The 22,149-nt window shown below is 37.8% G+C and overlaps 2 protein-coding genes across 2 annotated transcripts; both read right to left on the bottom strand.

Moving 5' to 3' along the window:
- Positions 1 to 152: 152 nt before the first annotated feature.
- LOC131942725 (uncharacterized) lies at positions 153 to 12,003 on the bottom strand. Its single transcript, XM_059302646.1, has 6 exons — positions 11,787 to 12,003; positions 10,033 to 11,350; positions 9,555 to 9,725; positions 2,636 to 2,856; positions 910 to 2,212; positions 153 to 707 (listed from the first exon to the last, which is right to left on the bottom strand). The coding sequence occupies exons 1-6, from the start codon at positions 12,001 to 12,003 to the stop codon at positions 500 to 502; spliced, it is 3,438 nt and encodes a 1,145-aa protein (XP_059158629.1). The 3' UTR covers positions 153 to 499.
- A 6,962-nt stretch (positions 12,004 to 18,965) lies between these two features.
- On the bottom strand, positions 18,966 to 22,081 carry LOC131942710 (cocaine esterase-like). The gene is made up of 4 exons (XM_059302626.1): positions 22,003 to 22,081; positions 21,423 to 21,651; positions 19,779 to 21,096; positions 18,966 to 19,439 (listed from the first exon to the last, which is right to left on the bottom strand). Exons 2-4 carry the CDS (start codon positions 21,637 to 21,639, stop codon positions 19,265 to 19,267), a joined length of 1,710 nt encoding a protein of 569 aa, XP_059158609.1. The 5' UTR covers positions 21,640 to 21,651; positions 22,003 to 22,081; the 3' UTR covers positions 18,966 to 19,264.
- Positions 22,082 to 22,149: the final 68 nt, after the last annotated feature.

Below are 22,149 nucleotides of genomic sequence, written 5' to 3'. Positions count from 1 at the left end.
CCAAGAGATGCATAGAAGAAACTCTGCCCTTGACCTTCGCCGAACCACTGAGTGACTCACCGAACCCCTTGGATTGGATCGAAACCTGGTTAAGAACAATTGCACTATTGTATAGACAGCTACAAAGAAAAAATTAACAACTTATCTGATGATGAAAACTGTTTATTTAAAAGCATGATTGAAATAAGTATAAAATAAATCACCCACTGTAAGAAACTATGCGATGCAGCTTACAGACTTTTTAAATAGCTTGCTTTAATTTTTAATTTACTTTGATTGTAAAAATTACATACAATGGCTTCTAGCAGTCTAGATACATCCATTTTATAAGAAAACTGACTGATTTCAATTCGTACAAAAATTATTGATTCTACAGAGTACTCTTTAATTTATTCTCTAGTTAAATCGTATGTGCCATTCAAATAATATATAACTCAAACAAAGCGCTATAAATATTTATAGAATTTAAAGCATTTGCATTAAAATAACAAAGTTAACATTAACTGCAAGGATCGCTGTGATTAGGAGTGCCATGTTGTGATCTGGCTACAAGTGAGGCGACCGTTTTTTCCCAGAGTTCCCGTTGTTCTCTCATTAGATGTGTCTGCACTGTTGGGCTCTGGTTGAAGTCCAGATACTGAGCATCGAGAAGGTCATAGGTCGGCCATCCAGTGGGGATGATGTCACGTAAGGCCAGACTTGGGTTTCTGTAAAAGGTCCAAATCAATACTATGTTAAAGTTTCTTTGAAAGGTCCAAATCAATACTATGTTAAAGTTTCTTTGAAAGGTCCAAATCAATACTATGTTAAAGTTTCTTTGAAAAAAATAGATACAAATTCGTGTTAACCCATTCCTTAAAAAAAAGGTCTAAAATACAATTGAACAAATGAGGATAAAAAGCCACTTACCCAGTTTTTACAAAGCTTGCAACGATGGCCAAAAACCTCTCCTTGACACTGATATCCTGGTCATCATAGTCACCCGTGACCCCGGGGATGAACAGGTCTTTGATCAGGTCTAATGACACGTCAAACAAGTAGGGGAGGTCCAGGCCGTGCGCCATCCCCCTGGCGTCCCCCCTCATGTAGTGGGGGTAGTAGTTAAAATATAGCAGCCACGCGTCCGTTGTCTTGCTCCTAGCGATGGCGTTCAAGACCTGGAAGGTCGGGATGTAGAACTGAAGGTCAGTCACCATCACAGGCACTGCCGAGTCGCCAACGTTTCTCTCTTCATACCAGTCAATCACGGTCTGCAAGACCTGATTTGGAAGGGTTCCGAGTTCTAAACTATCCGAGACGCTGGTTGAGTACGTTTTCTTTCGAAAGTCTTGCCAAAGTGTTTCTTTCTCCGAATCACTCAGAAGATTATTGGCAAAGATTGCTTGCTTCGTTCCGTGGTAGAATGGATCTGCAAAAGTTTTTTCGTTGTTGTTGAGACCGACAAGGTAGGTCCTGTTGTAGAAGCCAATCTGTTCCAGGTAAAGTGTATCTTTCAGGAGTCTTGGCAGGAATTCACCGTCTGCTCTCGGAGTCACTGTTGTACGATCTCCGTCGAAATAATTGACTGGGACAAAAGCATCGGCCGGTATTGTGCGGAGGCAATCTATTATCAACTTGGAGGCAGTTGTGTTCCCTTTAATCTCGTGACCATCTGAGCAATTAAACGATTTAGCGATTTCCAGGGCCGCGGATCTTGGGTTGCTGTATTTCGCGAACAAAGAATTCGCAGCTCCACTCTGGGAGTAGGCTTTGGTGAACAAACCTTTCGTCACTGGGCTGAGGGACAGCAGGGAAACAGACCCACCTCCTGCCGATTCACCTGAGATCGTGATATCATCTGGGTCACCGCCGAAAGCTCCGATGTTAAACTTGACCCATTTGATTGCCAGGGCCTGATCCCACAGCCCGTTATTCCCAGGACTGGCGTCGTCTTCCGTGCTGAAAAATCCCAGAAGCCCCAACCGGTAGTTGAGTGTTACGACAATGACGTCATGATCTGTGACGAGAGAGCCTGCGTCGAAAATTTGGGATGAGCCGAACAAGAAACTTCCTCCATGTATCCAGACGAGGACCTTCTTGGTGTTGTTCAAGTCCACATCTTTGGTGTATACGTTAAGGATGAGACAGTCCTCTGACGTGACCGCGTTTGGAAGCAACAGAAAAGGGGATTGGATGCAAGATTTCCCAAAGGCTGTACCGTCAATAACTCCGCCTAATAAGATCAGAAATCATAAAATCCAAATACTAATGTATTCTAACATGTCCTAAAGTCTAGGCTAAAGAGTCTAAATTTATTTATTAATTCTTTCATTGTTCTTGTGGAATACATTTTTCCTTTTTGACAATTTAAAAAAATTATACAAAACACTAATTTTTTAAATAATACCAAATCTAAACTTTTATTAGTACCAACATTACACAATGATGATGTTTTTGCCATATGCCTAAGATAGATGATCGCTGTTAAAAGATTTTTTTAATGCTTATGGTCAATTTATTAATTTTGTTTCAACTAGCGTTTGTTTTGTTTTCAAATCTGACATAGAGCTAATATTTTTTTAAATATCTGTATTTCATATACATTTTGAAAGCATTCTCACTACTAAGAAAGTTCTATACTACAACAAAAAGAAACCTTGGTATGGCAAAGCCTCGGGTTTAGCGAAGCGAAGGTCTCCAAGCGGAGGTTTGGCGTAGGGAATTCCACGGAAGGACCAGTAGGTCTTGCTGTTGTTGGCTGTCACCTCCAATCCCCGGATCTTCCCCAAGGGTGTATCTACTATCAGGGTGGCGGAGTCCGCAATCGTTGACAACCCGACCAGCACGTAACACAATGCTGCAAGCATTTCTGCGGATCTAAAATTGAAAGTTTTTTTTTTCATTAAAACTATGTTAAATACATAAAACGTGCATTAGACTTGAATTCAAGCTTTAGGCGTTTCATGCTAATTTCTGTAGAGGCCTTTTGAAAACAGCAACCATACTTCGACGATTAATAGCAATCTCTGATTTCGTACGTAGAATTCACGACTGCTGACTCGAAAGCAGTGAGTTCGGACCCAGTGTTTCTTCCAGACTTTTTTCTCCGGGGGGGGGGGGGGGGGGGGGGTGGGGGAGACTACGATTTCCTGGGGGTGGGGGTGGACAATTTTTAAAAGTTTACACTTTCTATTTAAATTCCGTTTCGTGGGGAAGGGGGGGGGGGTGCAACCCCGGAGACTTGCCTGGAAGAAACTCAGTTCAGATCCCAGGTTTGAGTCTGATACGCCTCTGCATCCTGTCACTACTAACCCAAGCGCACTCTATCATCTAAATCAGGGGTCTCCAAACTACGGCCCGCGGGGCCGCATATTTATCCGGCCCGCGACGATCTTTTTGTCCACTGAATAAATGTTTGTTGGAGGTGGCTGAAGAGCTTAGCACAGAAAATTCAAAAGTATTTGAAAATGTAGCTTTGTGTGCAAATACAATTACTCGCCGTGTTGCAGACATAGGTGTAGGGGGGTGGAAGCAGGCGTTGTAACTGAAATAGCAATATTAACAGAAAGTGATATTTCAACGCCAAGGGTAGACAAAGGTACAGAAAATAGTCCAAGTAAAGACAAGCAGTCAGACACCAACGGGTTTCGAACCTACCATTCCACACGGCACCTATCGCCATCGCCTTCCATGCATCAAGTCAGACGTGTAACCGCTTCTACCACTCAGCCCTACAAAAATAAGGCTTTCGTGGCAGACCACTCTCTTAGCTTGTGCAGGTAGACGCGGGCGGCTTTGACCCTTGACCCGAAAGGTCAGACCGCTAGCTTTCATAAACACAACAAGGACCATTGTTCGACCATACAAACGACACACACACAAATACCGAGACGATGGCACAGACAAATAGTAGCTTCCTTTTTTTAAATGGGTGTAAACGTGTAGGGGGGTGGAAGCAGGCGTTGTAACTGAAATAGCAATATTAACAGAAAGTGATATTTCAACGCCAAGGGTAGACAAAGGTACAGAAAATAGTCCAAGTAAAGACAAGCAGTCAGACACCAACGGGTTTCGAACCTACCATTCCACACGGCACCTATCGCCATCGCCTTCCATGCATCAAGTCAGACGTGTAACCGCTTCTACCACTCAGCCCTACAAAAATAAGGCTTTCGTGGCAGACCACTCTCTTAGCTTGTGCAGGTAGACGCGGGGCGGCTTTGACCCTTGACCCGAAAGGTCAGACCGCTAGCTTTCATAAACACAACAAGGACCATTGTTCGACCATACAAACGACACACACACAAATACCGAGACGATGGCACAGACAAATAGTAGCTTCCTTTTTTTAAATGGGTGTAAACGTGTAGGGGGGTGGAAGCAGGCGTTGTAACTGAAATAGCAATATTAACAGAAAGTGATATTTCAACGCCAAGGGTAGACAAAGGTACAGAAAATAGTCCAAGTAAAGACGGGTTCGAAACCCGTTGGTGTCTGACTGCTTGTCTTTACTTGGACTATTTTCTGTACCTTTGTCTACCCTTGGCGTTGAAATATCACTTTCTGTTAATATTGCTATTTCAGACATAGGTGAAAATATTGCGACTAAAATAGCGAAAAATTCAAGCAAGTATCGCCAATTTTCAATTGCAATAGATGATTCGCTGGACAGCTGTTCCACATCTCAACTTCTTGTGTTCATTAAAGGTGTGGATGAAGACCTGAACATAACACAAGAGCTGGCTTCCCTACCTATAATGTATGAAGAGGATACCTAATCATAGATAGTTCAGAGACAAACACAAAATAGCAAGATTTACTATATTTAACATCAGTAAGATTGCTAATTTTGCGAGAAGGAAGACTTTCCTAACATTAAAACTTTTGCATCAAAGTACCTTTCAAATTTTCGAACAACATACCTGTGTGAACAAACATTTTCAAGAATGAAATACGTGAAGAACAATTTGAGAACAAACGTGGGCCTCGGGTGGGTGGGGGGCGGGGTGGGGTGGAGATGGACATTTGAAATGTGCATATATTTCTCTATAAATAATATTTCCATTTAGGGGGGGGGGGGGAGACGTTCTTTGGGTGGGAGGGGGGCGCCACGACCCAGAAGAGTTACATTAAAGAAACTCTGGCCCCCGAACTGATATTTGATAGTTAATCCGGCCCTCGGGCTGAAAAGTTTGGAGACCCCTGATCTAAATGAACGAGTGTTTGCCAACGTTAAAGGACAATATTTGAATTCATACGCTTTACGCATATTTTACAAACTACCCTAAGGTTATTAGCTTCTTCGCCAACATTGTATGTTATAGAAATCCAACAAACTAATCAACAGGATACTAAAATAAGTATATTATCTTTAACATTATAGCTTTCACTGACTAGAGAAAACACTAGTTTAGAGAAGTTTCTATAATACTCAATCGTAGTTTTAAACTAACAAGATATATCATAAAGAAAAAAATATATATTACCTAAAATATTGAAGGTAAGCCAATTTCATGCAAATATGTATCAGCTAAATGAAAATCTCTCAGACATAAAGCTAGAACACTGCTTCAGTTTCCAATGCCGTAGTACAGCAGGCACTTTCTTTCTTTACACACAAACACTCTTTAGTTCTTTGCCTCATGTGGATAGGGCCGTTGATATTCTTGTTCTTATAAGGAGAGCTGAAGAAAACCAATACCACTATTCACGTGATCTCTTGCATAAAGAGGGTTGGGTATGTGTTTGGGGTGGGGTGGGGGTGGTAGGTAAAAATAGGGGACTAGTGCCAGGAGTATATAGAACTAATGTCATCGTGATTTCAATTTAATTTTTTTTTACCAGTGACATGCGCAACACGAACCACGGTCTACAATCAGTGGCGTCGAAAAAAAATATTTCGACAACAGGGTCGAAGTCGCGATTTCAGCTGTGGGGAGAGGTGTGGGGGGAAGGGAGGGGGGAGCAGACGTCCCAACAATAAAAAAAAGTGTGGGTCTCGGAGTATGGACAAGAGAGTAATTTTAAATAGGGATGATAATTTTATTTGTTAAGCTGTTATCTTTTCCTGTGTATGTTTATTGAGTAGATTTTCTTGTGTTAAGCTGATATCTTTTCCTGTGTATGTTTATTAATTAGATTTTCTTCATTGGTCACTCATTTACGCAATAATTTTTGGAAACAAATGCAAAAACTGAACGAATGATAGTATCTTAATGCAATCTGTTCGACGGATGCCGTTTCTTTGATTTAGGGGTGGGGTAGAAGGGGGTTAAGAGAGGCTAATTATATTGAGAAATAGCAAGTGGGTTATTTATTAAAAATTACAACTCATTGTATTGAAAAAAAAATAGATTGAAAAATTATTCTAATTTCTTGCTTTATACGACACTGAGCTTTGACTATCAATGTATTTAAAAAAAAAATTGTTGTGATTTAATTGATTCTCCTTCGAACTGTAAATGAAGGAGAGAAACCCAAATGATATTTTAAGAGAGTTTCTGTTACATTTTGACTTTACACTTCTGAAACGGAGCGTTTAATGTACTGGTAAATGTTAACACACTACTGACGTGCATTTTCAATGCAGCTTGACAAAACGGTACTTTAACAAACTATATATATATATATATATATATATATATATATATATATATATATATATATATATATATATATATATATATATATATATATATATATATATATATATATATATATATATATATATATATATATATATATATATATATATATATATATATATATTTCTAGTTACGCCACTGAATTTTACTCCATAGAAATCGAAATATATGCTACGTCATTTTTCTAGAAATCATGTTCCCTCCCCACCCTCATTTGTGCCACACATAACTCCCCTCCCCCTTGATGTATTTTTTATATACCGTCAAATCTAGACGACCCCTTTTATTAAATGGCCAGGTTTACCATGGATCACATTGTTGATTTAGGTTATTCACCTGACGTTATCTGAACAATCCTATATCAATAGCTTGTTATTAATCTAATACAGTGGTTCCCAAACTTTTTCCAGTGGTGACCCCCATTTATAAAAAGTAATTGACCCGCGACCCCCATAGAATTAAAAAGTCGAAATTAGTGAGTATATTAATAAGCACTGAAATAAGACTTTCTTGTAGACTTTCAATATGACTTATACTTGACAATTGTTTTAATAGGATGAGTTAAATTGTATGCGCTTAACTAGCCTCAACATTTATGTCTGTGGTTTTGTTAACGCCAATCTCGTGTCTTTCTCAACATTTAATTTGTTTCTTTGTTTTGTTTTGTTTTTAATTGGAGAAGGGTTGAAATATATTCTCGCAAAGATATGTAGACACAAAAAGTACTAAAACTCGAAAGGCAATCAATTTCACGTTTGGTTAGAAATGGAGCATACTACACCAAAATTGTGTGAGCAGTTTTTCATCTATCGCGGAATCATTCAGCAAATTTTTAAAATCAATCTTGTAATTCATCGGGAATGCTTGCTTTGTCAAGGGAAGCAGAAAATGGGTACCGTGTCAATGCAGATTCTTCTCCTTTCACTCCTGGGAAATAACGCCGCAGTTCGATGCCAAGGGATTCAAGATGCCCAGAAATCCCATCTTTCAATTTTTTTTACCTCACAATCAGATTAATCAAACATGGCAATAGGCCTATATCCAAGATTTATTTTTCTTCGCCAATTTAACAGTTTTGATAATCATGAAAAGAGATAATATTTGTTAATTTTCCCATAAGCTTCAGCTTATGTTGATGTTTGAATACATCTGCTATGTATGCTACTCTCTCCACCCACTCTTTGTTGTTAAAGTATATCAAAAGGTCTTGATTCCCTCGCACTTCCAACAATAACTTGATTTCATATTTCAATTCAAAAACACGATTCACAACATTTCCTTTTGACAGCCAGCGTACTGTAGTGTAGAAAAGCAGAACATGATTTTGCACAGTTCTTTAAACAGACGTGTGTTTAGGGCTCCAAATTTAATTTGCGACTTTTATTAGAAATGGAGTCGGAAATATTGCTGGAGAGGGCATGCAGTGGATTCCCCTTGGTCAGGGAGCTAAATCTTTTATTGTTTTCTGAAAGCTCGATTTTTATCCAAACAGTTGGGGCACCATCCGTACAGCCGTTTCCCATTTTGATCATCCAGTTTCTAAAAACGTTTTTATTTTCTCCATGATATCTTCCCATAATAACAACTCTCCTTTGTTATCATCTGCATGAATATATTTCACAAAGACAAGCAACTGCGAACACGAACTCACGTCTAATGATTCATCAACTTTAAAACAAACAACAGTGAAAGCTTGATTTCATTTAAAATTTGTCCTGTAACATCTACGGACGTGTATGCTATAACCCGCGGAATAGTATTACTAGACAGAGATATTTGTTGCATCTTTACTGCACTGGAACCCCCTAGAATTAATTTAACTATCTTCAACATGTTTAAATATTTTTACTAGACCCCTCTAGATATGTACAGCATTTATTTAGTCAGTCTGTGTTTGAAAACATATTTCAATGATAAAAACCATTACAAATTTATTTAGAAATATAGTTTTATTTTGTTATAAGAAAATATAATAATTATGCTGCATTATGGTCTATAACCAAGTAAAAAAATATAGATGAAATTTATTACAGCATATGTTTAATAAGCATAAAACAATGGACGATCTGATATTTGGACTTTAATTAAAATGTTTAAAAATATTTTGTTCAGGTAGAATACAGCAAAAATTTGAGATAATCATTGTTGTTATTCAAACATATACAAATATTATAGTGCTACATATATAATCACATCGTTAACAGAATGAGAAGAAAGCTGAAGCGCTTATCAAAAGGAATGAAAACAAAAATAACGAAACAGCGGGCAATTATTATTATTATTGTTAATGCAATTTATTCGTTCTAAACATTACTTTAAGCAAAAATAAATAAAGTATGTGTAACAAAAATGTAAAATAAAATAGTAAGCGTGTTTTAATCTGGCATTTATCTTTTTGAAGGCTGCACAAGGAGGTGTAACTTATAATGCTTTCAAAGTGAATCCCCCATCATAAGGACCTTAGGTTTAAGGTCCTATAGAAGGTCGCTTTCTTCAATGGCTTTTTTTTTTTTTAAGTTTTTCAAATAGATGTGATCTATTGACCCTAATCCCATGAATTCCAAAAAACAACAACAGACTTTAAAAGTGTTGGGTCGGCAGAATAAGGCTCAAGCCCATCAAAATTACTCATGTCCACACCATAGCTATAATTTTTTCAACTCTAGGGCCATTGAGATATATGTCAACCCAAGTCAAATTAGCGACGAAAGCCGAAATCAAGTTGTCTCGAATAAAAATGACACAAACTTAAAGCCAATCATAACCGAAGTCAACAAAATCCGAGATTTCAGTGTGTATGGTTTTTAAAAAAATGACAATATGTTAAAAAAACACGATATAAAATAATTTACATTCGAAAACCTTTACAATTGTAATTGACGATTTCGTTGTGTTTAATAAGTGGAGACATCCATCATTTTTTGTCTTTACAGACAATCATTTGATATCATTGGAGGCACCATTCCCCATAGCTGTCGCTGTTCTCTCAATAGATTTCTTCGAATGGACGGGCTTTGGTTGAAGTCTAAATAGTATTGTCCAACGTTGTCATACTCAGGCCAACCAGTTGGGATAGTTCTAGAGATCGCAGCTGCAGTGGTACTGGAAAAAAAAGAAATATACTTAAAGATATTGTCGGAATTTACAACGGGGTTTTCCATAAATGACGTCACACTTTTTTTGACGATTTTTTGAATTTTCTGAAGCATCGATTTTGTTTCTAAAATATTGGCTGAGCTCGGTCAGCATTGAGTATTTTAATTCATTTATATTACAGTTTATTAGAAGATTTTTCTAAATCGCGAAATAACGGCTAAATTTTATAAGTTTCTAACATTACTTTATTTTAAATGCTAAAAGTCACACTATCTGAACCCCCCTCCCTCTCCTGGAGTCGGTAAATACTCACCCATTTTTCACAAACTCAGCAAGAATGGTGGAGAAGTTTCTCTTGATTTGCCTGTCCCGCTGGTCATAACTTCCCGTGGCTCCGGCGCTTAGATATTTATCGATCAGTGGCAGGGGGAAATCAAACCAGAAGCAGAGGTCCAGGCTGTGAATCATTCCCCGGTACGGGCCCTGCATGAAGTGGGGGTAGCAGTTGAAGTACATCAGCCAAACGTGCGTGTTCTTGCTTTGGGTGATGGCATCCAGGACGTCGAACGCTGGCATACTGAAGTGTAAGTCCGTCAGAAGCTGCTGGTAGGCGGTGTCGCCGATGTGTCTGTCCTCGTACCAGTCAGTTACCATTTTCACAACTGGGGTCGGGACGTCGGGGACTTCATATCGCTGGGCAATGTTGGACCTGGCCAGGGACTTTTTAAACTGGTACCACAGGGCGTCTTTGTCGGCGTCCGAGCCGTTGCTGGTGGCGTAGAAGATGGATTTATATGGAAGGAATCGGGCGTCGATGGCGGATTGCTCGTTGTTGTTTAAAACGATGAAATATTTGCGAGAGTAGAACCCGATGGTTTCTAGGTAGTGGGTGTCATTCAGCAGCTCAGAGGGAGGTTTGGGGAGAAAGGAACCGTCAACTACTGGAACGTAAACAGCTCTTGTCACGTCAAAGGATAAAGGTCTTGCGAGTTGAGATAAAGATTTTGATCTCAGGCAGTTCACGACAGATTGGTCAAAGATAAATTCCGCTCGCGAGGGTCCACTCGTACAGTTCATTTCTTTAGCGAGTAGAATCGCATCGGATTTTGCGCCGTGATAACGTGCGAAAAGCCCGGTGGGCGTTCCGCTGTGGGCGTAGACCTTGGTGAACAACCCTTTCGTTGTTGGACTCAGCGACAGCAACAACACTGACGCAGCACCAGCAGACTCTCCTGCAAGAGCAATATCATCCGGGTCTCCGCCGAACCAAGCGATGTGACTTTTGACCCAGCGCACCGCGAGTGCTTGATCCCACAAACCGTAATTTCCGGGGCTGGCATCATTTTCGGAGCTCAGAAATCCCAGGACGCCCAACCGATATTGAACAGAGACCAATATGACGTCATAATCGGTGACGAAAGATCCGGCGTCATAAACGGAAGCCGAGCCAAACAGGAAGGCCCCACCGTGAAACCAAACCACAACTTTCTTAGCCGAGTTACGATTCACACGGAAGTCCTTGACATAAATGCTCAGGCTGAGGCAGTCTTCGGAAACTTTTTCACCGGGTAGGAGGAAAAAATTATCTTGGACACAAGAATATCCTGGAACCGTGGCGTCAAATATGCCGTCTGTTTATTGGAAGAAAAAAGTCAGTTAAGATTTCATTAGTACTCGGCAAGATCCGACATGTCTAATTATATACACACACACACACACACACACACACACACATATATATATATATATATATATATATATATATATATATATATATATATATATATATATATATATATATATATATATATATATGTATATATATATATATATATATATATATATATATATATATATATATATATATATATATATATATATATATATATATATACATATGCTATTGGCCTACATGTCTAGAGTAACAAGTGTTTTAGGTAAGTACTTAACATGTAATTGTTCGACACATTTATTTAACTTGAATAGAATCGCATATCTTAACGATTTTGACAATCAAGACCATAATCATACCAAACGTCTGGAGCAGAATACAAAATCAATGTTTACCTCGGTGTTGGAGTGGCTCAGGCTTAGCAAAACGGAGTGGTCCAACTGGAGGCTTGGCGTAGGGTACACCACGGAATGACCAGTACGTTTTGTTGTTGCTGGCCCTGACCTCAGCTCCTTTGACTTGACCCATGGGTGTGTTTATGACGGTGAACTCCAGGGATTCCACCAAGGGGGCGTACGCCAGCAGGGCGCATAGCAATAGTCTAAGTAGCATCTTGTGCTGTGGTTGGAAATACATGAAAATATATGTTTTCAATGTTACACATTTGGAATGTTTTTACTTTCTCGTATATACGAAGTAGCCTATAGAGAAAGTCTTGTAATCGTGCAAAAAAATCGAGATTTTTACAAATCTCGACCTTTTACACCTCACTGATACGGAAAAATATAATTTTGCAATCTTGTCCGTATGTCTGTGTGTGTGTGTCTGTCTGTTTGTGTGTAAACACGATAACTTGAGTACCGTTACAGCTAGGTTGATGAAATTTTATATATAAGTATTTTATTAAAATCGTAGATCCGTATCCACTTTTGAGCGATTTCCAATAACCGGAAGTGGTACTTTTCCTACTTTCAATTTTTCAAAAGCCTATAACTTGAGTACTTTTTCAGACAGATAAAGGAAATTTCACATGTATGTAAAAGATCTAATTCTCTACCATCTTTCAAATTTTGAGTAATTTCCGTTGACCGGAAGTACTAATTTACGCTATTTCCGATTTCTCAAAAAACGCATGTAAATTTATAGAGTACTAATAATATTGCGCACGATTATGGACATTTTGTTTTGGCGTTCGCTTGGTGCGCAATTCTTTTTTTCTACGAGATTCTATTCTATTTTAAAAAGTTTAAGTAATTAAAAATCATGTCTATTACTATATTCCGAGTTATATAAGAATACTCGAGAAAGTTTAGGGGAGATCACTCCCGGTTTATTTACACATAAAATTATAAACGCTATTAAGAGCAATTTAATAATTATATCTAGAGAGATAATGAAAAGAGAGCCAATGAAAAGAAAAACATTACAATGGCTTGTTATGACTTGACTTGAATATGAAAGATGCTGATTACACATCACTTTATATTAAAGAAGTACGATAAGTTTTGAAATAAAGTTTCGCATCTTCAATTAATACATAATAATAAAGCATATAACAACAAGAAATGCGAAGACAAAATAACTTACTCAAGATTCAGACTAACTCTGTCACTGAAAAAGTTCTACGATAAAAGTTCCTCAACCCGACCCAATTCGTAATGAAGCATTTTTCCTTTTATACACGAATCTGGGATATAGTATGACATACTTATTTAACTTTTTTAAAAAATCGTGTTAGCGAAGTTGTGACACTTAGGGGTAGGGGTGGCTGTTAAAATATATTTTGAAGTTGTGCTCTGTTGTCTAAAGTAAATAAGGGTACCTGTAGGTTTAAAAAAAAAATCAGTGTTTCTCAATTATTTTTTTTAGGGTCTCCACAAGTGTCCTCGCTTATCTAGATATGCTATAAAAAACTTAATGTAACTGGTACTTCTTTATACAAGGTATGTTTTACGTTCTCAATGTCGTAGATCTTCCCATTTAACTTTAATTTCCTTTCTGATAACGTCATTGAAATTTATTTTTATGGTAGCCGTATATCTTCTTTTTTCTTTTATATGAACGCCTGTTTGCTAATTTGACCCCGCGGTCAAAAGGTATAATATCTCCTATCAAGAAGTCCTTGAGATTAAATCTCTGCTTGTAATATACAGGACTTCTCTGAGAGTATCCAGCTTTAACGAGAACACAAATAGAATCAATATAAGTAAAGGTACAGAAGAAACAAAACAACGTCCATCTGAGTTTATATAGACAGACGAACTCTACTTCGTCTGCGATACAGACGGTAGAATTGTTAAGTGTAAAACACTACCCTTTAATGCCATAATACCCTACACCCCAGAAAGTAATTCCATCTTTCCAGTAACGTTAGTCAATAGGACACTAAAATAATCAAACTAACAGTTATGATTGTTTTATACTAGAATCTTTTTTAACAAAATGAGATCTTCATATTCAACATAAAAATATGTACTTATCAAAAATGAAGTAACAAAATGTGAAATCTTCCAATGGTAATCAATGTTTCTTCCAGACTTTTTTCTCCGGGGAGGGGGCACTTGAAATTTTTGGTGGGGGGGGGGGGGGACTAAAATTTCCGGGGGGGGGGCGGACACTATAAAAATTATATTTTTTCTATATAAATTCCATTTCCTTGGGGGGGGCGGAAACTTTCTTTACCCCCAGGAGATGCCTGGAACTCTGAAGGTAATTGTTTTTATACATTAACCAGCTAAAGGGCTTCAATTCACAAACTCAGTCAAGTGTAGCCCTATATGTTTTAAACTTGATTTTTAAAAAAATGATGTAAAAATTGACTACTAAGCAGAAAGTCTCGAGTTCAAATTCTGGGGTCGATTTATAGGACGTCCCAGAGTCCACCCAGCTCTAATGAATATCTGACTCAGGGAAGTAAATCTGGCTGAGCATTGAGTAGACCACACCATCACTCCATAAATCGAGGTGACAGAAACAGATGAACTCTACTTCATCTACCTAAACTCAACAATCTGAGAACTATTGCAGCAGCTTTAATCAAACTCTAGGCTACATATCAAAGACACGAAAAAAAAAAAGGGTTGAGTCACTGTTGTAAAAATCGCTTCATGACTGGGTGTTCAATTTGGAATTTCGCTGACCCTTTTTTAATATTTGAATAAGTTGGGTAGATTAAACGAGCTAAAATCAAGTGGGTTAAGTTCGCCAGTACGCAAAAAAAGGCTCGATCTAATCTACGCTGGCGCGGTGGAAAAGGAGGGCGGGAGGGGGGATATATCTAAATACATTTATATTGTCTGTATTAGTATTTTATTTAGATGACGAAAAGTTTGGCAGACCTCTCAAGAATTATTGTTATTTCACAGGTAAAGTTAAGTCATGGTGACTTTTAGTGCAGTGGGGTTATAGAGGGAATAAAACCACCCCTGAATAAAATATCGTTGTACTTATTCCTATTACACAACCTCCCCCCCCACCAAAAAAAAAAGAAAGTTGAAAATTGTTGCGTTTTAAAACTGCAATTTCTTTCTAAAGAAACTTCAACATTGAATAGGCCTATGTAGATCTAGATCTAGATGAAATAACGGCCAAAATTAAGTTTCGGGCAACTGCGAAATGTTTTCGTAATTCTTTCTGACCCCTCCCTCTCTAACCCCCCCACCACACCTTAAAAACTCTCTAATCTCCATACCCAGAAGAGTTATTATTTTAGTATACCTCTCCATAAGATAGGTTTTAAAAATCAACTAGAGATCTATCATCAAGAAACGAAAGTGGAAGTATGACTTAGGACGCAGGACGAAACTTCTAAATCATGTCGTCTGAGTTAACACTTGAAAATTTGAAGTTAGAGCTTCAGAAGAAAGAAGAAGAAATAAATCGTTTAAAAAGCTAATAAGCAATGATGTGAGTTTTAACAAGTTAATTTAATTTAATTTTAATTTAGCCTAGGCCTAGCTAGGCCTACTCAATTTTTTTTTTATTTATTCAATAACGTGACTGCGACGTTGTTGTTCTTAAAACTTAAAGAAGTACTTAAGTAGTCTAGCTAAAAGCTATTAAAAACTGTCCAAAAAAAAAACAGCGAGTCGCGACATAGCGAGGCGGTAAAATACGAGAAGAAAACTCTAGACAGACCTGCTGAATTACGGGTTTCTTTCACTTTCAGATTTTTTAGTGATTATTAAAACAGTGTATTTAAAAAGCCTCGGCTGCTATTGGGACCAGCCAATAGAATTGTTTAGATTTAGTTATAAACGAAAACAAACCAAATCCAAACGCAAAACCAACCACAAACCCAAAGAAAAAAACACAAACAAAAAAGCAAACGAAAACAAACCAAATCCAAACGCAAAACCAACCACAAACACAAATAGAAACACAAACCCAAAGAAAAAAACACAAACGAAAACGACAAAAGAAAGAACAAAAACGAACCAAATCAAAACGCAACCACTAACGCAAACCCAACCTAAACACAAAGAAAACACTAACGCGAACATAAACGCAAAGTGCTCATAGTCTAGCCCGGGGCGGAATCGCCTGTTTCAGCTTAATAAACGACTATAGTACCTCAACTTATTCATAGTCTTTTGCACTCACTTTAACGAACGTAGGCGCTAAAGCGAACACGGGAGGCCCGCGGCCCCAAATAGCACCCTGTCTGGGCGCAAGAGGACGCACCATGACGTAACCGCCTGATTCAACTTAGTAAACGACTATAGTACATAACTTATTCATAGTCTTTTGAACTCACGCGAACGTAGGTACCATAGCGTACACGGGAAGGCCCGGGCGCCAAATAGCACCCTGTCGGGGTGCCGGAGGACGCCCGGATTTGATTTACTTAAAGACTATAGTAACCTTTCTTATCCATAGTCTATCGCACTGTTCAAAACAAAATAATGCAGCATAGCCCTCACATGATAGCTCAGGGCGCCAAATCGAACCGTGCAGGGGCGCCGGCGGACGCGCCTGTTTCAATTTAGTGAACAAAATGATAATACTCCAAGCTTATCCGTAAATGGAAAGAAAGCTAACATATAGGATTTGTAGGACCTGGCTTATTAAATGTTATTGATTTTAAACAATAATTATTGAACAGTAAGTTCAGTGTATAGAATAAATAAAAGGCAGTATTAAAAATACCAACGACATTGCACTTAATCAATCCCCGCTAATTATGTAATTATTTTTTTTTCTTAACACCAAAACAAAGTAATAAATAGTAAATTCTTTTCTATCCCCCCCCCCCCCCATTTAGTGATTTTTAAAGGGAAGTTACTGTGCAGTCAATACATTCAGACACAATTTTAGAAATTTTATAAACGTTGATACACATTTTAAAATTTTTATGTAATGTTCATAATTGAAAATTATTATTCTAAGTATATAAAATGAAAATTGTTTTTAAAGACTTTCAATAGTAATTTTTTAACTCATAAATTTAGACTATGAGCACGATAATAATCTAACACTTAAATCCATAGAAGTATCCACGACAAACGGCTTTAATTTTACAAATAAATATTTTACATACAGAATTGAGCTATACATATATATATATATATATATATATATATATATATATATATATATATATATATATATATATATATATATATATATATATATATAATTGCATAAAAAGCTCTATATGCTGCAGACTACAGCTTCCGCGTCCGTTTTATGACCACGAATATCTTGCGTGCGTTGTTGTACGCTTTAATAATAGAAGTAATATGTAACATTTGAACTCACAATGACCCCAAATCCGTTTTTCCCTCTTGCTGGGTTGAGAGTGGGGGGGGGGGGAATACGACGACAACAAATCTCGACAAGCTCATAGCAATGGTCTTGCTATGACGTATGCTATACGCCTACACTGTAAACCAAAGTGAACTCACAGTGACCCTGGCTAGACCATGTCAGTATTTTTTTGCGCTGACCAGAAAACGCGCCGGGCGATCATTAGAACAACGATGTTTTTTTTTTTATAATTGGCGTGTTTAAAAACCTAAATCTATAAAAAAAATAATCTATTAAAAAAAATAATTTAAAAAAGTCTCTAATGCAAACAACTCAATGGAATGTTAAACAGATAAATACACTTTACCTCACGCAAAAAAGAGAGATTTGATAGATTCCGATCCCGTAACTTATTGAGAATCGGAAGGTACTGCGTTCTCCACTAGACCACGACGTCTTACTATTTAATGATTTTGTATATAAAGTTTAATATAGTTTTAATATAGGGTATTTAGAAATAGCAACGCAAGAACTAAAGCTAGCTAATCCGCAGAGGCGTAGCGATGGGGGGGGGGGGGGGGGGGGCAGGGGGGTACATATGTCGCCGGGCGCCGACCTTAGGGGGCGCCAAGATGGGTTGTAAAAACAAATCAAAATGTCATTTTAGCTGCATTTTTAAAGTTTTGAGAATATAATTGAAATTTGCTCCCGAGGGGGGTGCCAAATTGAAAGTTTGTCCCCGGGCGCCGGGAAGGGTCGCTACGCCTCTGCTAATCCGCATAACTAATTACAATAAAAGACAACAAAATACGAACAAATCCACAAGAAAAATCAAATAAACAAAAGGTGTAATTTTAATACAGGTTGTACAAGTGCTTAACGAACTTAATGCCGGGTCCCAATAGCGGCCGAGGCTATTGGGACCCGGGTCCGAATAGCCACTTCCATTTAAAAACCACGAAAGACTATTTGTATTCGCTATCAACTACACAGACCCCATAGAAATATTCTGTTTCAAATATTTTTTACTAGACCCATCTAGATATGCACACCATTTATTTAGTCAGCCTGTGTTTGAAAACATATTTCAATGATAACAAACCATCACAAGTTTATTTAGAAATATAGCTTTATTTTGTTATAAGAAAATATAATATGCTGCATTAAGGTCTATACAACCAAGTAAAAAAATATAGATAATGAAATCAATTACAGCATTTATTTAATAAGCATAAAACAATGGACGATCTGATCTTTGGTCTTTAATTAAAATGTTTAAAAAATATTTTGTTCAGGTAGACTACAGCAAACATTTGAGAAAATCATTGTTGTTATTCTAATATATACAAATATTATAGTGTTACATCGTTAACAGAATGAGAAGAAAGCTGAAGTGCTTAACAAAATAAATGAAAAAAAAAATAACAAAACAGCGGGCAATTATTATTATTATTGTAAATGCAATTTATTCGTTCTAAATATTGCTTTAAGCAAAAAAATAAAAAATAAAGTATGTGTAACAAAAATGTAATATAAAATAAAAATCGTGTTTTAATCTGGCATTTACCTTTCTGAAAACTTAAGGAGGTGTAAAATATAATGCTTTCAAAGTGAATCCCCCATCATAAGGACCTTAGATTTTAAGGTCCTATAGAAGGTCACTTTCTTCAATGACTTTTTGAGACGAGAGCCAACTCAAGTGTCATTTGTCCCATTGTTCACAAAAAAGCTTTTTAAATAGATGTTATCTATTGACCCTAATCCAGAGAATTCACCAAAAACAACTTTAAAACGTGTTGGGTCGGCAGAGAAAGGCTCTAGCCCATCAAAATACCTCATGCAAGCCATATCTTAGTCAACTCTAGGTTCACCGAGATACATCTCAACTCAAGTCAAATTAGCGACGAAAGCCGAAATCAAGTTGTCTCGAATACAAATGACACAATCTTAAAGACAATCATAACCGAAGTCAACAAAATCCGAGATTTCACTGTGTATGGCTTTTAAAAAAAAATGACAATATGTTAAAAACATGATATAAAATAATTTACTTTCGAAAACCTTTACAATTGTAATTGACGATTTCGTTTTGTTTAATAAGTGGAGATATCTATCTTTTTTTTCTTTACAGACAATTATTTGATATCATTGGAGGCACCATTCCCCAAAGCTGTCGCTGTTCTCTCAATAGATTTCTTCGAATGGACGGGCTTTGGTTGAAGTCCAAGTAGTATTGTCCAACGTTGTCATACTCAGGCCAACCAGTTGGGATAATTCTAGAGATCGCAGCGCCAGTGGTACTGAAAAAAAAGAAAGAAATATGCTTATTGTCGCAAGTTACAACGGGGTTATCCATAAATGACGTCATACTTTTTTTTTTTTACATTTTTATTCCTCCCCCCCTCCACCACCACCCCCAAAAAAATGACGTCATAAAACCTCCCTAAAAATTGCAGTTGAATTTTTTTGAAGCATCGATTTTGTTGAGCTCGGCTAATAGAGTATGTTAATTAATTTATATTACAGTTTTTTAAAAGATTTTTCTAAATCGCGAAATAACGGCTAAATTTTAGTTTCTAATATTACTTTATTTCACACTATCTGAACCACCCACCCTCCTGAAGTCGGTCAATACTCACCCATTTTTCACAAACTCAGCAAGAATGGTGGAGAAGTTTCTCTTGATTTGCCTGTCCCGCTGGTCATAACTTCCCGTGGCTCCGGCGCTTAGGTATTTATCAATCAGTGGCAGGGGGAAATCAAACCAGAAGCAGAGGTCCAGGCTGTGTATCATTCCCCGGTACGGACCCTGCATGAAGTGGGGGTAGTAGTTGAAGTACATGAGCCAAACGTGCGTGTTCTTGCTTTGAGTGATGGCATTGAGGACGTCGAAAGCCGGAATATTGAAGTGTAAGTCTGTCAGAAGCTGCTGGTAGGCGGTGTCGCCAACGAATCTGTCCTCGTACCAGTCAGTCACCGTTTTCACCACTTGGCTCGAGACGTCGGGGACTTCATAACGTTGAGCAATGTTGGACCTGGCCAGGGATTTTTTAAACTGGTACCACAGGGCGTCTTTGTCGGCATCCGACCCGTTGCTGGTGGCGTAGAAGATGGATTTTTGCGGAAGGAATCGGGCGTCGATAGCGGATTGCTCGTTGTTGTTTAAAACAATGAAATATTTACGAGAGTAGAACCCGATGGTTTCTAGGTAGTGAGTGTCATTCAACAGCTCAGATGGAGGTTTGGGGAGAAAGGAACCGTCCACTACTGGAACGTAAACAGCTCTTGTCACGTCAAAGGATAAAGGTCTTGCGAGTTGAGATAAAGATTTTGATCGCAGGCAGTTCACGACGGATTGGTCAAAGATAAATTCCGCTCGCGAGGGTCCACTCGTACAGTTCATTTCTTTAGCGAGTAGAATCGCGTCGGATTTCGCGCCGTGATAACGTGCGAAAAGCCCGGTGGGCGTTCCGCTGTGGGCGTAGACCTTGGTGAACAACCCTTTCGTTGTTGGACTCAGCGACAGCAACAACACTGACGCAGCACCGGCAGACTCTCCTGCAAGAGCAATATCATCCGGGTCTCCGCCGAACCAAGCAATGTGACTTTTGACCCAGCGCAAAGCGAGGGCTTGATCCCACAAACCGTAATTTCCGGGACTGGCATCATTTTCGGAGCTCAGAAATCCCAGAACGCCCAACCGATATTGAACAGAGACCACTATGACGTCATAGTCGGTGACGAAAGATCCGGCGTCATAAACGGAAGCCGAGCCGAACAAAAAGGCCCCGCCGTGAAACCAAACCACAACTTTCTTAGCCGAGTTACGGGTCACACGGAAGTCCTTGACGTAAATGCTCAGGCTGAGGCAGTCTTCGGAAACTTTTTCACCGGGCAGGAGGAAAAAATTATCTTGGACACAAGAATAACCTGGAACCGTGGCGTCAAATATGCCGTCTGTTTATTGGAAGAAAAAAGTCAGTTAAGATTTCATTAGTACTCGGCTACATCCGACATATCTAATTATATATATATATATATATATATATATATATATATATATATATATATATATATATATATATATATATATATATATATATATATATATATATATATATATATATATATATATATATATATTAACAAGATTTTTTTACATTTAATCGTTGGACCAATTTTTTAACTTGAATAGAATCGCATATTATTATCTTAACGATTCTGACAATCAAGACCATAATCATACCAAACGTCTAAAGCAGAATAAAAAAATCAATGTTTACCTCGGTGTTGAAGTGGCTCGGGCTTAGCAAAACGGAGTGGTCCAACTGGGGGCTTGGCGTAGGGTACACCACGGAATGACCAGTAGGTTTTGTTGTTGCTGGCCATGACCTCTGCTCCTTTGATTTGACCCATGGGTGTGTTTATGACGGTGAACTCCAGGGATTCCACCAAGGCGGCGTAAGCCATCAGGGTGCATAGCAATAGTCTTAGTAGCATTTTGTGCGGTGGCTAGAAATACATGAAAAAATTATATCTTCATTATCACACATTTGGAATGTTTTTTACACATAAAATGGTAAACGCAATGAAGAGCAATTTAATAATTATGGCTAAAGAGATAATGAAAAGAAAGCCAATGGAAAGAAAAACATTACAATAGCCTGTTATTACTTGACATATGAATATACGTAATGCTAATTACACATCACTTTATATTATTATCCGACATTAGCATAAGATAAAACTAGTATGTTATATTTAAGAAGGGTTATAAGATTTGTAACAAAGTTTGGCGCTTTCATTTTTAAAAATAACAATAAGTATATAGCAACAAGAAATGCGAAGAAAAAAACAACTTACTCAAGATTCAGACTAACTCTGTCACTGAAAAAGTTCTAAGATAAAAGTTCCTCAACCTGACCCAATTCGTAATGAAGCCTTTTTCCTTTTATACACGAATCTGGGATATAGTATGACATACTTATTTAACTTTTTTTTTTAAATCGT

This window comes from Physella acuta, unplaced genomic scaffold (assembly GCF_028476545.2).
Source record: "Physella acuta isolate Inbredline_101_S28 unplaced genomic scaffold, ASM2847654v3 ptg000421l, whole genome shotgun sequence".
Lineage (NCBI taxonomy): Eukaryota > Metazoa > Mollusca > Gastropoda > Physidae > Physella > Physella acuta.
The sequence above is the reverse complement of the archived record's forward strand: the minus strand, read 5'-3'. Positions and strand labels throughout refer to the sequence as shown.